The sequence below is a fragment of the Carcharhinus amblyrhynchos genome, chromosome 35 (assembly GCF_965287045.1).
Source record: "Carcharhinus amblyrhynchos chromosome 35, sCarAmb.v2.hapA, whole genome shotgun sequence".
Lineage (NCBI taxonomy): Eukaryota > Metazoa > Chordata > Chondrichthyes > Carcharhiniformes > Carcharhinidae > Carcharhinus > Carcharhinus amblyrhynchos.
The window spans coordinates 10,329,825-10,347,919 of NC_137358.1; the positions used below are offsets into that span (position 1 = coordinate 10,329,825).

Below are 18,095 nucleotides of genomic sequence, written 5' to 3' on the forward strand. Positions count from 1 at the left end.
AGTAACCCCTCAGCCTGTCAACTTGAATCTCGTTTGATTGAGACCAAAACGGGAGATATGGCCAGTCCTGTCAGCTTGGATCTGTTTTGTATTAGCTTTTTTATTAGGAACAAAATACCAAAAAAGTATACAAAAAAAAAAGCACGCGAGACCAATCTTCATGAAGATCTGGAGTTCGAAGATGAGAGACAGCAGAGCTCAGAACTGGACCTGGCAGCTTGGTCAAGTTCATTGAATTGTGTTAGGAACCTCAGACAGATAGCATAAAGTATTAAGTAATTCAGGGAGTTAAGAGTTGTTTTTGAATAGCGTGATGCGCTAAGGAGTTGTTAATAAAACTCAGGTCGATCCGTGAACCAAGACTTGTCCTTCTCATGAGTAAGGGCACGTGTTTTAACACAAACTGGTTGAAGTGTCTGCCCATACACAAACAACATTCTAAACTAACAATCATCTTTTCAAAGAAATTCATTTATGGGACATGGATGCTGCTGTCTGGCCAGCATTTGTTTTCCATCCTTAGTTGCCTGAGGGCAGTTGAGAATCAACCACATTGCCTTGCTTCTGGAGTCACATGTAGGCCAGACAGGGCAAGGACAGCAGATTTCCTTCTCTAAAGAATGTTAATGAACCAGGTGGGTTTTTCCGACAATGGTTTCATGGTCATTAGTGGATTCTTAATTCCAAATATATTTTACTGAATGTAAATTCCACCATCTGTCGTGGCAAGATTCGAACCTGGGTCTCCAGGTTAGCTGAGTTTCTGGACTAATAGTCAAGTGAAAATATCACCAGGCTATCACTTCCCTGCCCACATGGGCAAACATTAGCATTTCTCCAGAACTGGTGACACTGAACACCATTCCCCTTACAATCTTTTTATCTCACTTTTCATAAATTTACATGCTTGCTTTTGGAGCCGTTCTAGTTTCTCTCAATGTTGATCCTGTAGATAATCTGTGGCATCCAAATGTTTTTAAACATACTTTAATAGCTTTCATTACTTGATCAATTGAGGCACTGCAGGGTGGGCTCCCTCAATTTCTCAAACTGCCATATTAGAACATTAGTTCTAATTCTTTCATCCAAGGTCTGGGTACTTTGCCTGATTGGTGCAGCCTTTTACTTTTTGCAAGGGAACAAATATCAGGTAGTGTCTCAGAGTCACGGTCTTTTCAAGAGCTGCATTTATCCATACAGAAAAGAAGTCAATAATGTTGGCTTAAAGTTGCACTGCAGGATATAATTTGTTTCCAGGGCTGCTTTCCAGACACTTGAAGTAAAAGATTATGCAATGGAGGTTAGTCAGTTAGATTAACCCGATAGATTTTCCATCAGTTATTTCATGCTTCAATAGGTTTTCGATAGGTTGCATTTACACGTGTTTAGGCAGTTCTGTACAACACATTTGGGACACTAGTTCTTTGAAATTAACAATCATGTTCTCAAGACTGGTTTGTTCAAAGGCTTCAGCTGGGTTAGAAGCTCTGCAATAAAACAGATATCTGAGCTCCAGCTCACGTATGCAACAAAAGTCAACCTACAGCAGCACTGTGGGTTTTTCAGGATTTTGGCGCCAGCTATTATTCATCTCACTTTTACCCTCGGGTAATCTGCTTTGGTCGGCCCCTTGCCAGATTCAGATATGCAAAGCTAAGTCCTGAATTCAAGGACACTTGGAAAATGTCCAATGCCATTTTGGGACAGGCAAAATACTCAGGCCACCTCAAGAGGGCAATAGGCACTTTGTTAGTGTTCTTAAGGGATAGAATGCCTGTTCAAGGACTAGTTGTGGAAATCCAACAGTGCTCAGGTTTTCTTGTTCTGGGTGAGGCCCAACCAGTAACCTTAAAAAGCAATCAGAGGCTACCAAAAAACAAAGTCCAAGTTTTAAAAAAAACACCAATGAACATTTCATCTTTCCATACAGTTATTACATGCAAGACTGGACAAAGTCTGTGCCAACAACAAAAGATGATTTTGCTGAATTGTATACATCCTAGATGGGTGGCACGGCAGTTAGCACAGCTGTCTCACAGCACCAGAGACATGGATTCAACGATGTCTTGGGTGACTGTGTGGAGTTTGCACTTTCCATCCTCTGTCCGCATGGGTTTCCTCCCAGTCCAAAGCAGCCCTGGAAGCAAATTATATCCTGTGGTGCAACTTTAAGCCAATATTATTGACTTCTTTTTTGTATGGATAAACGCAACTGTTGAAAAGAACATGATTCAGAGACAATACCTAATATTTGCTCCCTTGCAAAAGGTAAAAGGCTGTATTGATCAAGCAAAGTACACAGAGCTAAGGTGAAAGACTTACAACTGGTGTTCTGGTGCAACAGCCTAGTGAAAAATTGAGGGAGCCCACCCTGAATGTCCAAAGGTATGCAGGTCAGGTGGATTGGCCACGTTAGGTGCACAGTGTTATGGGGAAAGTGTGGAGGGGGAGGGAGAGTCTGGATGGCATAGTCAGAGTTGGTGCAGACTGGCCTCTTTCTACATTGTAGGGGTTCAAGTTTCAGTCAGGTGAAGGAACCCTGCGTGCTGCTATGACAATCCCAGGCCTGGTTCCCACACTCATGCACAGAACCTTGTGTATTCACAACAGCTGGCTCAGTTCAGACCTTTACCCTGTCATAGCTTGCAGACTAACATAATGCTGTAGTGTGCACAGTATGCATTGATAGGAAAATAGGAATAGTCAATTTAGCCCCTTGAGCCTGCCCCACCAATTAATATTATGGCCTCAACCCAACTTCCCTGCCCGTCACCTTAACCCTCAAAACTCTTCCTTGATCAAAGAGGTGCCTGACGCAGCTTTCAACGTACTTAACCACCCAGCCATCACAGCTTACTGAGGAAGAGAATGCCAGACCAATGTAATTTTCTTTGTTCTTATCTTGTTTGGTTTTATTTAAGTCTGGCAGCATGGTCGGTACAGGCTTTGAGGGCTGAAGGGCCTATTCCCGTGCTGTAATTTTCTTTGTCCTTTGACCCCAAGAGAAGAATTTTCTCCCCAGCTTAAATGGGAGACTTATTTCTTTTAAACTGTGTCCCCTCGTTCTAGAATCCCCAAAATGCAATGCCCCCTCAGGAACTTAGATATTTCAATAAAGATCACTTCTCATTCTTCTCAACGCCAGTGAGTATAGGTCTAACTTGCTCAACCTTTGCATTACCTTGTATTAAGTCGATCTTTCTCACACCCTAGCTGACTGTAACACTACATTCTGCACTCTCCAGTTTCCTTCTCTATGAACGGTATGTTTTGTCTGTATAGTGTGCAAGTAACAATACTTTTTACTTATGTTAGTACATATGACAATAATAAATCAAATCTTTCCTCGAGACAAGCCTCTTCATCCCAAGAATTAACTTAGTGATCCTTCTTTGAACTGTTTTGAATGCTAGTATAACATACAGCAGAACCCCGATTTTACTCACTTTGATTTAGGGCAAAATCAGATATGATATATGATGGATGGACCCTTTTGTTTGCTCTTTCCGGCTTAGTGATTCAATGCAACCCTGATAACATTTTATGGACCCCAACCACCACGTTACAATGAGGCTGCACTGTAGTTAGTATAAGTGTGGCAATGGTGGTGCATTCATTAGCACTGCTGCCTCAGCACCAGGGACCCAGTCTCAACTCCAGCTTTGGGTCACTGTATGTGTGGAGTTTGCACATTCTCCATGTGGGCTTCCTCCGGGTGCTCCAGTTTCCTCCCACAGTCCAAAGATGTGTAGGTTAGGTTGATTGGATGTGCGAAATTGCCCCTTAGTCAGGGGGATATATGGGGTGCTGGGGATAGGGCCTGGGTGGGATTGTTCTTGGTGCAGACTTGATGGGCAAAATGGCCTCCTCCTGCACTGTAGGGATTCTATGATAAAGAACAAACAACAAAAACAACAAAAAGAACAAAAACAGCCCAGGAAACAGGCCCTTCGGCCCAACGAGCCTGCGCCGCCATCTTAACACCACCAGTCCCCTCCCTCCACCCATGACCCTTATCTAATGTTTAATGGCCATCCACATTGAGGGAAACAAATTTAGGGACAATTTATTACTGCCAATCAGCCTAATAGCACATCTTTGGGGTGTGGGAGGAAACCAGAGCACCTGGAGAAAACCCACACAAGCACAGGGGGAACACGCAAACTCCCACAGACACCAGCCCAAATCCATGTGTCTGCACAGCAATCAGTGATAGTCACTGAGCTGTCATCTTGCCCAGTAACCCTCTTAAGGTGATGAAAACCACACAGTACTCCAGCGGCAGCCTCACAATGCCCCATACAAATGTAGCAAGATGTCCCTACTTTTCTACATCACCCTTATTGCAATAACCTAGCCAACACTTCATTTGCCCTCCTCATTACCTGCTGCGCATACATGCTGACTTGGAGAATCATGTACACGGATACCCAGATCTCTCTGTACTGCAGCACTTGCTCCATCTAAACATTTTGCCACGAAGAATAGGAAAGCAAAATGAACAACTATCATTTCCCCACATTATAGTCCATCTGCCAATTTTTCTGCTCAGTCATTCCATCTGCCCATTCACTCAACCTGTCAGAGTACCATTGGGACCCTTTGTATCTGTGTACAAGACCAAACTTTCATTTAAACGATTGCTATAGGTCAGAAACAAAGTTGAGGTCTCAGCACTGTTCCTGCTGCACTCCCTCAGTTTGCCAAAACTCATCTCCAAACTCTGTGGCCTGGGGCTTGGCTGCTCCATCTGTAATTGGATCTTATACTTCCTAACCCACAGATTGCAGTCAGTAAGGGTAGGCAACAACACCTCCTCCACAATCATCTGCAACACTGGTGCCTTACAAGGCTGTGCCCTTAGCCCCTCACTATACTCCTTGTACACTATGACTATGTGGCCAAATTCCCCTCAGGTTTGCTGATGACACCACTGTAGTGGGTTGGATCTCATACAATGATGAGATGTGCAACAGAAAAGACAGAGAATCTGGTGAATAGATGCACCGTAGAAAGTATTCTTTCTGGTTGTATCACACTTTGGTATGGCACCTACTCTGCCCAAGACCACAATAAACTACAAGGGGTCATGAACGAAACCTAGTCCATCATGCAAACCAGCCTCCCATCCATCGACTCGGTCTACACTTCCCGCTGCTTTGGAAAGGCAGCCAGCAATCAAGGACCCCACGCATCCCGGACATTCTCTCTTCTACCTTCTTCCATTGGGAGAAAGATACAAAAGATTATGTACCAATTGATTCAAATAGCTTTTTCCCCGCTGCCACTTTTGAATGAACTTATCTTGCACTAAATTGATCTTTCTCTACACCTTAGCTACGACTGTAACACTACATTCTGCTCCTTTCCTTCTCTATGAATGGTATGCTTTCTCTGTTTAGAGTGCAAGAAATAATACATTTCACTATATACTATGTGAAAATGATGTATTTATCCCAACTATTCATGCTAATATAACAGCATGAGCACTCATTCTGTACAGTAAACTTTTACTTGTTACTGGTCAATTTGGAAAACCAACAGCATACATCTACTCTTGCCTTTATCGATCCTGCTCATTACCTCTAAAGAATGAGAATGTGTCAAACATGATTTATTTTTCACAAAATGGGTGGACACTGCCTGAATGTGTTATTATTTTCTAACTTTTCTGTTACTACCTCAATAATCGATTGTTAATGCGAGCCCCAGTGAATTGAATCCAACAGCCCGGTCAATTTAATCAGAACGGGTAGTGTATGTTTTTCAGGCAGTCAGCCTAGTTTGGGGACAGATTAATTTAATTTGTGTAAGAGCTGTCTCTTTATCTTGCAAGCTGTTTAACAAAATTAAGTCCTTTGTCTGTCTCAAAGTAAGAGCACCTAGGTAAACACGGGTAATAAAGTAGTCAAAGGTCTGTATAGAATACTTCACAGGCATTGGCTTTCTATGCTGTCTCATGCCTTTACAGTGGCACATTGATTAGCACTGCTGCCTCACAGCACCAAGGACCCGGGTTCAATTCCAAGCTTGGGTCACTATCTGTGCAAAGTCGGCATGTTCTCCTCATGTCTACCTAGGTTTCCTTCCGATACTCTGGATTCCTCCCACAGTCCAAAAGACATGCTGGTTAGATACATTGCTGAATTCTCCCTCAGTGTACCCAAACAGGTGCCAGAGTGTGGCAACCAGGGGATTTTCATAGCAACATTGTAAGATGACTTATGACAAAACAAATTGTAACTAGGTGTTAAATTTTCAGATTTCCAATCTCCTGGGGTCTCTTGAAGATGAAAACCAAAGTATCCCACTATCTCTGGAACCTCTTAAAGTCATAGGACGTAGGCCATCAGGACCCATCAGCCTCAAGTCCCCTGCCTATTACATTATCTTCAGTGATGGTGGAAGCCTGTCTTGTAGAAGCACTGGGTTGCAATAAACTGGCATCCAGGTACTAACAATAAAAGGTTTAACAAGATTGAGCAGTTCTGGACACTCAAACCCCTTTTGGATCGGTGTCATTGCAGCATCCTTGTGACCACCCGGTCTACACCTCCCTCCCTTTTACCTGGAGTTTCTACTATTCTTAGGATATTTTGAGAGACTCCTACTGTGAAGAAGATACAAAATATGTGTCCTGCTCCTCCAATCATAAACTTAAACACCAGGGACAATTTATTAGTGTCACAAGTAGGCTTACATTAATGCTGCAATTAAGCTACTGTACCACTGTGCTGCCCCAGGTTGTCAGGAATCTGGATAAACGTTCTGCAGAATTTCAGGCTCCGTTTGACAAGGATTTACATATACAAGCTCCACTGAAGGGTAAATAAATATTACATTTAATTACTTAATACAGCAGTCGAGTGACTATATGAGTCAGGCTGCCTTGACAGTTGTGCAAATTCATGGGGATCCCAAAAGCTGAGCTTGTTTAAAGTGTTTCACCTTGGGAGCGTGCAAATACAGGGCTGAGTTTAGTGGCAAGATATGATAGACTGGTTTAACAGCACAAGTGTAGGGAGCTACATTCAAGGGGGAATACACTAGCAGTTTCTGATGCAGTTAACTGTCCCATGACAGCGTGTTCTGTATGAAGTGCTGCAGGAATCCAATGACTATGAAGTACTTAACGCTTGCTTTCCTCACTAGAATAGATTGAACTGATGCATTTTGAGTACCTCGTGGCAATATCAATAGACCAAGTAAGCATTATGATGATCCATCTGCTTTAGTTAGGGATGAGAAATTTCCCCCCCACCTTGGCAGATTTCCGACATGTTGGTTTGTGAATTCCGCCATTCTAAAGATGACTCTGACCTCTGTAGCCTCTGAGGCCAAGCAACTGAAACCACAAGCATCCGTGAGAGAGAAAATACAATGCAGAGTTTGTAGGAGTAATAATCAAGGGGTAGATGGAATCAGTCAACACCAGTGTCTTTTCCACACTGGCTGCACCAGCCCCTACAATCACAGGCTCCTTACTCAGTGGGTTAGCACTGCTGTCTCACATTGCCAGGGACCGCGGTTTGATTCCCTGCTTGGGTTACGGTTTGTGTGGAGTTTGCACGTATTCCCTGTGTCTGCATGGGTTTCCTCCGGGTGCTCCGATTTCCTCTCACTCAAAAAGAAAACATGCTGGTTAGGTCCACTGGCCAAGCTAAATTCTCTCCCAGTATACCCGAACAGGCGCTGGATTGTGGAGACTAGGGGATTTTCACTGTAACTTCCTTGCAGTTTAATGCAAACTTACTTGTGACACTAATAAAGAAACTTTAAAAAAACTTCTTAAGGTGCACTGCAGCAATTCACCAAAGATCCTTAGAAAGCACCTTGCAACCCACGGCCACTTCCATTTAAAAGGGCAAGGGCAGCAAATACTTAGGGATACCACCACCTGCAAGTTGGTGCGCTCTGGCTTCTTCCCACAGTCCGAAAGACATGCTGGTTAGGTGCTAAATTCTCCCTCAGTCTACCTGAGCAGGCGCCAGAGTGTGGTGATTAAGGGATTTTCACAGTATCTTTATCGTAGTGTTAATGCAAGCTTACTTGTGACACTAATAATAAGCTTAAATTTTTTTTTGAATCCTCTTCCCAGTGTCTTTCACTGGATGCTAAAACTTTTTGTTCTAAAACATCTCCAAAGTGTTGCCGTGGTGATCTCAGTGAAATTCAATTACCCCTTTTCTCCTTTGCAGTTGACACTTTGGCTCCTGCAGTTTGAATGGTTTGGTGCTGACTCCTTGTCCCAGTGGCCATCGTAGAACCTCGAGCAGAAATGGTGCTGCTTTTAACAGGACCCACCTGTGACACAACACAGAAAGTCAAAACTTGTTTTCACAACTTTACAGCCAACAAACTAAACACCCCCAGGGCAGTGGGCAATTCATTGCTCCTTCAGAAATGCTGTTTACTAAAAAATAATCCATAACGAGGCGATATATTGGCAGTAAAATCAGAATCAGCTCCCAGCATAACTCCTCCTGATGCTACAGCCCTGCCTTTTGAAGTTGTTACCTTAGTAGGAGCTGTGAATCTGGGTACACTGGGTGCCTTTGTCACCTCTTGCTTCTTGGTCATTGATCTCGTCACTCTCGACTCAGAGGCAGAAGGCACAACAGCCTACAATTTAAAAAAGAACAAGTACAATTACAGTTCACCCATGGTCACATATTTATTGTCAGGCCTATTAAACTATCTTGGATAAGGTGGAAGGCACAAATTAGGTGGCACGATGGCAAGCACTGCTGTCTGACAGCACCAGTTAGCATTAAGATAAAGTTAAATTTATTAGTCACAAGTAGGCTTACATTCACATGGCAACGAAGTTACTGTGAAATTTCCTGAGTCACCACACTCTGGCACCTGTTCAGGTCAATGCACCTAATCAGCACATCTTTCAAACTGTGGGAGGAAACGAGAGCACCTGGAGGAGACCCATGCAGACAGGGGGAGAAAATGCAGACTCCACACAGACAACGACCCAAGCCGGGAATCGAACCAGACCTCTAGCACTGAGAAACCCGGATTCGATTCCCGGTTTGGGTCACTGTCTGTGGAGTTTGCATGTTCTCCCTGTGTCTGCGTGCATTTCCTCTGGGTGCCCTGGTTTCCTCCCACAGTCTGAGGATGTGTGGAATAGGTGGATGGGCCATGCTAAATTGCCCGTTAGTGTCAGGGGGACTAGCTAGGGTAAGTGCATGGGGTTATGGGGATTGGGCCTGGGTGGGATCGTGGTCAGTACAGACACAACAGACCGGATGCTCTGTAGGATTCTATGAATTGCAAAATAAAGGATCACCAAGCTCCTTTGAGACTCAAATTTATCTTTGCTTCCTCAATTGGAACTCTAACTAGAATTTTATAGCTGGCAATATCCACTGGGCCCACAGCCTGCACACCATGACAGATTTACTACAAACTTGTAGAACCAGTGCAGTAACAGTGAAACTGCCAACATCTCCTATTCAGCAGCCCTCAACTCATTCAGCTATTCCACAGGAGGAACAAGAGCATCAGTGGTTGGACCTCCAATTCAATCCTTTTCCTGACACCATTGGCCTGGTTCCATCTTCAAATCTCACCTCAAAACAAAAAAGTTTGATGCACAAACTTTACTGGACAGGAGATAGTCACTTGGTCCACTGAATCTGTGGCAGCCCTCGCTGCAATGAAATTAAACACAAGCCGTGTTCCCCCGGCACTCTGCTTCAAATGTGACCCCAGTTGAAAATTACCATGACCCCTTGTGATTTGTCCTTTTGTAAGTTTCAGCGAGGAGCTCCAAATTCTTCTACCCGGCCCCACCACTGTCAACAACGGCCACCAAACCTAAGCAATTATTGCTCTGAAGCAATTATATGATTACATATAATTCTGAAGCAATTACACAGTGACATTAATACTACAGTGGAGTTACTGTGAAAATCCCCTAGTCACCACACCTGGTCGCGTACACTAAGGGAGGCCCACTCACGAGACCAGGTTTTAAAGTGAATACTGAAATCTATAAACTTGCAGACACCTTTGTTTAAAGTTTAATTGAAGTTTTAACCCTCTTTCAAGATATTAATATAGAAACATAGCCACTATAAACACTGTACCTTAACCTTTGGCTTGACTGTATTTTGTGACTGAAAGGGAACCACATCTGGTCTGTAAATCCCAACTTTGAAGACTTGCTTGGGTTTCTCACGCTCTGCCTTCAGTTTACGCAGTAGTTTTTCCTCCTTATAACGCTGCAACATTTCCAAACGCTGCATCGTTTGTGGTGCTGCCCTCAAAGATTCTGAAAAGGACAAGAATAATGGACATTAGTTAAAAGAAACAAATTTTAGCCTATTACAGCCTCCAGGTGAGAAAGCAAAGATCCAAAGAGTAACAGCAGACACCAGACTTGTTTTCAAAATCTCCCTAGAATGTCAAGCTGAGGCCAAACACCCATTGCATCCCCCCCCTCCAAAATCCCATCCCATCCCTGCATCCCCCCCCCTCCAAAATCCCATCCCATCCCTGCATCCCCCCCCCTCCAAAATCCCATCCCATCCCTGCATCCCCCCCCCCTCCAAAATCCCATCCCATCCCTGCATCCCCCCCCCCTCCAAAATCCCATCCCATCCCTGCATCCCCCCCCCCTCCAAAATCCCATCCCATCCCTGCATCCCCCCCCCTCCAAAATCCCATCCCATCCCTGCATATCCCCCCCTCCAAAATCCCATCCCATCCCACCCTCCCCCCCTTCAAAATCCCATCCCATCCCACCCTCCCCCCCTTCAAAATCCCATCCCATCCCACCCTCCCCCCCCCAATATCCCATTTGCATCCCACCCACAGCACCCCCCCCATCCCATTCCTCCCCCTCCCCAAATCTCACCCCCCTCTGTCTCTCCCCCTCCCTTTCCTTCCACTCACTGGGGGGTCCGCCATCCTCGGCCTCTCCCCGCTGCGGGCCCAGAGGCGGCGCATCCAGGCGGCGGCTCTTGCGGAGCTGCCGGTCGCGGTTCTCCTTCTGGCAGCGGGTGCGGCTGCGGGCCTGCTTGACCCGCAGGGCCTCCAAGCCCCGGGAGGCGGCCGCCTTGTAGCGCTCACTGAAACGGCTGGCTGCTGGCTCCATGACGGCTGAGTGACGGGGGACTCGCAGCCACCACCCGAGCGTTAACCATTCAAAATAATCCGCCCGGCCCCTGATTGGCCCAGCTGCTTCTAATTAAGCATAGGTTGAGGCTTCCGATTGGCCGGATCTGAGCGAAGCACCGCCCACTAGCTATTCATTCTCTATTATGATTGGCCCATCTGTCGCCGGGGACGTCCAAAAACGCATAAGCGAATTCCCATTGGTGGGTTTGTCGACAGTCATGGTCCACCTTGCATCTAAGGTCTATGTCCGTTGGTGAATTTGACGCCGGTCCGTTCAATCCTGGCGCAGTTTACATCGAACCCCCATTTCCATTGGTTAACTTGACACCAGTTGGTCCAATCATATCCCAGCTCGTCTCGGACCTCCATTCCTATTGGTGAATTTTTCGCCACGGGGCTATCCAATCATATTCCAGCTCGCATGGAAGACCCATTCCCATTGGTAGATTTGACGCGAGCCTATCCAATCGTATCGCACCTCTCATCGGACTTCCATTCCCATTGGTGGATTTGTCACCGGGCTATCCAATTATTTCCTAGCTCGCATGGAAGACCCATTCCCATTGGTGCGTTTGACGCCAGCCCGTCCAATCCTCCTTCAGCTCGCAGCGAACGTTCATTCCCATCGATGGGTTTGAATTTGGGTGGCTGGAAAAAACCGTTGATCTTCAGACTCGGAGTCTAACGGCACCGCTGATTGAATTCAAGGCGGGAAATTTGAGTTGAAGACTGGGAGCCATGTTTCTTGGCTGCAAAGTTTATTTTTACAGTTTATTTATTCGTGTCACAAGTAGGCTTGCATTAACATTGCAGTGAAGTTACCGTGAAAATCCTCCAGTTGTCACACTCTGCTCCTGTTCGGGTAAACTGTGGGAGAATTTAGCACCTAACCAGCGCATCTTTCAGATTGTGGGAGGAAACCGGAGCACCTGGAGGAAATCCATGCAGACACGGGGAGAAAATGCAGAGTCCGCATAGACAATGACCCAAGTGGGAATCAAACCCAGGTCCCTGGCACTGTGAGGCAACGGCGCTAACCACTATGCCACCATACCACGCTACTTTCTTCCTAATGACACTGGGGCAAGTTATTCCAGTTGCTCAGTCCAGGTTTTCAGCTGGTCTCTCATCCCGCTGTGGGATGTCCAACTGTCTCATACCTGAAGGGCATTGTCCCACAGAGATTGCTTCAAGACCCATCCTGGTCCCCCCACGCCGGTGCTATAGTTAAGAAAGCCCACCGACACCTCAACTTTCTCAGGAGGCTAAGGAAATTTGGCATGTCCGCTACGACTCTCACCAATTTTTACAGATGCATCATAGAAAGCATCCTTTCCAGATGTATCACAGCTTGGTATGGCTCCTGCTCTGCCCAAAACCGCAAAAAAACTACAAAGGGTCTCAATGTAGCCCAGCCCATCACGCAAACCAGCCTCCCATCCATTGACTGTGTCTGCACTTCCTGCTGCCTCGGCAAAGCAGCCAGCATAATCAAGGACCCCATGCACTTTGGACATTCTCTCTTCCAATTTCTTCTGTTGGGAAAAAGGTACAAAAGTCTAAGATCATGTACCAGCTGACTCGAGAACAGCTTCTTCCCTGCTGCCATCAGACTTTTGAATGGTCCTGTCACATATTAAGTTGACCTTACTCTTCACCCTACCTGTAACTGCATCAGTACATTCTGCACCACATTCTTTCCTTCTCCCCAATGTATTCTATGAACAGTATGTCTTGTCTTATAGCGCGCAAGAAACAATACTTTGTCACGTGTATTGGGATGCGGTAAAATAATAAATCAAATCAAATGCAAAAGAGGTTTACAAGACTGGTTCCAGAGATGAGAAACTTCTGTTATGAAGATAGATAGGAGAGGTTGGGGTTGTTCCAGGGATGCCCCAGGGATCTGTTCTAGGACCCTTGCTGCCCCAGGGATCTGTTCTAGGACCCTTGCTGCCCCAGGGATCTGTTCTAGGACCCTTGCTGCCCCAGGGATCTGTTCTAGGACCCTTGCTGCCCCAGGGATCTGTTCTAGGACCCTTGCTGCCCCAGGGATCTGTTCTAGGACCCTTGCTGTTTGTCATTTTCATAAATGACCTGGATGAGGAAGTGGAGGGATGGGTTAGTAAGTTCGCCAACGAGACGAAGGTTGGTGGTGTTGTGGATAGTCTGGAGGGATGTCAGAAGTTGCAGCGTGACATAGATAGGATGCAAGACTGGGCGGAGAAGTGGCAGATGGACTTCAACACGGATAAATGTGTAGTGGTCCATTTTGGCAGGACCAACAGGATGCAGGAATACAATATCAAGGGTAGGAGTCTTAGCTGTGTTGAACAGCAGAAGGATCTTGGGGTCCGGTTCCATAGGACTCTTAAATCAGCCTCACAGGTGGAGGATGTGGTTAAGAAGGCGTATGGTGTACTGGCCTTCATTAATAGAGGGATTGAGTTTAGGAGTCGGGAGGTAATGCTGCAACTTTACAGGACCCTTGTCAGACCCTTGTCAGACCCCACTTGGAGTACTGTGCGCAATTCTGGTCGCCTCACTACAGGAAGGATGTGGAAGCTATTGAGAGGGTGCAGTGGAGATTTACAAGGATGTTGCCTGGATTGGGAGGCATGCCTTATGAAGATAGATTGAGGGAGCTAGGTCTCTTCTCCCTGGAGAGATGGCGGTTGAGAGGTGACCTGATAGAGGTTTATAAAATGTTGAGAGGAATAGATAGGGCGGATTCTCGGAGGCTATTTCCCAGGGCTGAAATGATCGCTAAGAGAGGACACAGGTTTAAGGTGCTGGGAAGCAAGTACAGAGGAGATGTTAGGGGAAAGTTTTTCACTCAGAGGGTGGTGAGTGAGTGGAATTGGCTGCTGTCGGTGGTGATGGAGGCAAACTCGCTGGGGTCTTTTAAAAGGCTTCTGGATGAGTATATGGGATCTAATGGCATTGGAAGTTACAGATAGTTCTATGGCTTGGTAGGTATAGATGTGATCGGTGCAACTTGTGGGCCGAAGGGCCTGTTTGTGCTGTAGTGTTCTATGTTCTATGTTCTCCCTGGAGAGAAGAAGGCTGAGAGATTTGTTTGAGACGTTCAACATCATAAGGGAGCATAAAGGATTAAGAATGATGGGTCGCAGATTTAAAGTGAAAGAAGCAATTGTGATGTAAGAACAAACGTTTTCACACAGCGAGTGTTTGGGGTCTGGAATGCGATGCCTGGAAGCGTGGTGTGGAGTCAGGTTCAGTGGAGGCATTCAAGAAGGAATCTGATGATTATTAGAAAAAATAAACAAGAGTGTGGGGAAAGGGGTGGGGGGAGGTGGCACTAAGTACATAGAACATAGAACATTACAGCGCAGAACAGGCCCTTCGGCCCATGATGTTGCGCCGACCAGTTACAAAACAATGACCCACTAACCTAAACCAATCCCTTCTCGTCCATAAACCTATCCACGGATCTCTTAAACGCCCCCAAACTAGGCGCATTTACAACTGCAGCAGGCAGGGCATTCCAATCCCTCACCACCCTCTGGGTAAAGAACCTACCCCTGACATCCGTCCTATAACTACCACCTCTTAATTTAAAGCCATGCCCCCTCGTGCTAGAAATGATCGCTAAGAGATCATTCTCATTTGGGGTGCCAGTGCAGGCATAATGGGCCAAAGGCCTCCTATGCTGTGATATGTAAAATAAAAGCAAAATAGCGTGGGTGTTCCATGGTGATCTAAAATAAACAACAGAAAGTGTTGGAAAAATCTCACCATGCCCATTAGCATCTGTGGGGAGAGAAACAGAGTTAACATTTTGAAACGAATAGGACTCCTCACTGGGACTGCAACAGAAGAAGAGTTGTTGGACTCAACATTAACCATGAAGGGACACCTTATGTTCTGTATTTCTAGGACAGCCTGTGGGAGATTAATCCTTGGACACCAGTTGTGGGATTTCAGCAGGACTTGCCAATCTGAGTCAGCCAGCAGAGAGACTATGATGTTTTTGACTCCACAAGATAAATTGTAAGTTTTGAACTTAGTTTTCCTTTAAACTACTTCATTTTGCTCTTGCCACAGGGCCATCTGTCACTTGTTCTTAAGTTTTGCTTTCACTGAGAACTGACCTTTGTTCTGCTATTAACACATTCTGCTGTCTGACCTTAATGCCATTATCTGCACCTTCTTTAGTTCTTAATGTTACCATTAATATCCTTTTGTCCTGTGTCTGTGACAGGTTTTGCAATCCCTCCTTAGCACTGACCTCTTCCTGGTCAATTCTGCTCCACCTTCTCTGCCCACCTCTCCAATTATACAATCCATCACATTTCTATCCAGCTTCAGCTCTGAAGAAGAGTCACACTGACTCAAAACCCAGAATTTTACTGCCCCGCCTGCCACGGGAATGGAGTGGGTGACGAGCGGACTGTGGGATAGTCTATTGACCTCAGGCGGGATTTTATGGTTTCAGGGTGAGCGAGACTGTAAAATCCTGCCTAAAATGTTAACCCTGTTACTCTGTCCACAGATGCTGCCAGACCTGCCGAGTTTTTCCAGTGTTTTCTGTTTTTATTTCAGCAATATTTTGGTTTTACGTGACGGGGCTGGTACATTACATTGGTGGGCTCCTGGTGAATGCACCCTGGCAGACTCCTGTGCTGAATTGGGACTTGGTAGAAGTTTACCTGCAGGTGTGAGTAATCTGTAGTTGTATCATTACTCTGGTCAATCTGATTGCCTTTGAACAGCAATGTGGCACTCATTTCTTTTTATTTATTTATGGGACATGGACCTCACTGGCTATGCCTGCATTTATTGCCCATTCTTAATTGCCTCTTGAGAAGGTGTTTGTGAGTTGCTTTCTTGAATCGCTGCAGTCTCTGAGGTACACCCACAGTGCTGTTAGGAAGTTCCAGGATTTAGAATCCTGTCTCTGTAGCCTTCTCCTGCCCAACAGCCCTCTGGGATCTATGTGTCCTAGTTTTTCCCTCTTGAACAGCTCTGCATTGGTGGCTGTGCCTTCAGCTGCACAAAGCTCTGAAACTTTCTCCCTAAACTTCTTCACCTCTTGATCTTGCTATCCTTCTTTAAGATGCTCATCAAAACCTAGTTATTGATTATCAACATCCTGAGGGTTACCATTGAAACTTAACCGGACTGGCCATTGGGTGGCACAGTGGTTAGCGCTGCTGCCTCATAGCACCAGGGACTCAGGTTCGATTCCTGTGTGGAGTCTGCATGTTTTCCTCGTGTCTGCGTGGGCTTCCTCCGGGTGCTCCGGTTTCCTCCCACAGTCCGAAAGACATGCTGATTAGGTGCATTGGCCATGCTAAATTCTCCCTCAGTGTACCCAAATAAGTGCTGAAGTGTGGCAACTGGGGGATTTTCACAGTAACTTCACTGCAGTGTTAATGTAAGACAACTTGTGACACTAATAAATAAACTAAACTAATATAAATACTGTGGCTGCCAGAGCAGGTCAAAGGCTAGGAATCTTGTGGCAAGTAATTCGCCTCCTGATTGCCCAAAGCCCCTGTCCACCATCCATAAGGCACAAGTCAGGAGTGTGATGAAATACTCTTCACTTGTCTGGATGAATGCAACTCCAACAACACTCAAGAAGCTTGACACCATCCAGGACAAAGAAGCCTACTTAATTGGTACTCTTTCTACAAATATTCACTCCCTCCACCACTGATTAACAGTGGCAGCTGTATGTCCCATCTACAGAGTGCACTGCAGGACCTCATCAAGTTTCCTTCATCTGCACCTCCCAAACCCACAACAATGACCATCAAGAAGGACATGGGTAGCAGACACAGAGAATACCACCAGCTGAAGGTTTCCCTCCAAGTCACTCACCATCCTGACTTGGAAATACATTGGTATTCCTTCTGTCGTTGGGTCTAAATCCTGGAACTCCCTCCCTAACAGCACTGTGGGTGTACCTCAGAGACTGCAGGGATTCAAGAAAGCAACTCACAAACACCGTCTCAAGGGGCAATTAAGAATGGGCAATAAATGCAGGCATAGCCAGTGAGGTCCATATCCCATAAATAAATAAAAAGAAATGAGTGCCACATCGGATAAATTAAAAGAATGAGGACTTATCATGTTGCCATAGTGGGCCTACAGTTACACCAGGTAAAGAGTTGGATTCAGAGAGTTTGGGATACACCTGGAAATCCAAAAAGCACAATATAAATGCAAGTTCTCTCTTTATCATGTGTTTGGTTGAGAAGATTAGAGGTGACTATATTTGACAGAAGCAGCAGATGGTGCCATTGCCTTACTTGTGAGAAAGATGACCCAAATCTTATACAAGGAGATTTTCTAACGTTGTTTTTGATGCAGTGAAGCCTGTCCATTTTTTGAACAATCTTGCATTTTACCTCAGATTTCAGCTCTGTGTCATTCAGGCAGTAGTATCAATAGTTAGGATCATTTATGTGAGTCTGTGTACAGGGGATATAGTGATCCCCCACCTTTGCACATCCTGCTAAGGCAACACACTTGTTGTGGGGGAGGAGGCAGTGGCATCGTTATGTTATCATGGGACTAACAATCCAGACACCCAGGGTAATGCTTTGGGGACCCAGGTTCGAATCCCACCATAGTAGATGGTGAAATTTGAATTTTATAAAAATGCCTGGAAGTAAAAGCCTACCGATGACCATTGTCGATTGTCGTAAAAACCCATCTTGGTCACTAATGTCTCTTTAGGGAAGGAAATCTGCCATCCTTACCCGGACTGGTCTGTATGTAACTCCTGACCGACAGCAATGTGCTTGATTCTCAAATGCCCTCTGAAATGGAGGGCAGTTAGGATGGGAAATGCCAGCCAGTGACACCAACATCCAGTAAAAATGAATAAATAAAAAAGGGTTACTCATGAATTCATGTTATTCATCTAACCTTCTCAACCTTCCTCCTTGCATGAGATGTGATGATTCCCAGGTTAAATCACCACC

General features: G+C 45.5%; 1 protein-coding gene across 1 annotated transcript in view; it reads right to left on the bottom strand.

The window, feature by feature from the left end:
- dlgap5 (discs, large (Drosophila) homolog-associated protein 5) overlaps positions 1-11,136 on the bottom strand; it is a 49,838-nt gene extending 38,702 nt beyond the window's left edge. Inside the window, exons 1-4 of the mRNA XM_080217668.1 lie at positions 10,912-11,136; positions 10,104-10,288; positions 8,518-8,622; positions 8,181-8,304 (exon numbers count right to left, since the gene is read on the bottom strand). Coding sequence (XP_080073794.1) covers positions 8,181-8,304; positions 8,518-8,622; positions 10,104-10,288; positions 10,912-11,113 — 616 coding nt within the window. The 5' untranslated portion in view covers positions 11,114-11,136. The remainder of the gene's footprint in view (positions 1-8,180; positions 8,305-8,517; positions 8,623-10,103; positions 10,289-10,911) is intronic.
- Positions 11,137-18,095: the final 6,959 nt, after the last annotated feature.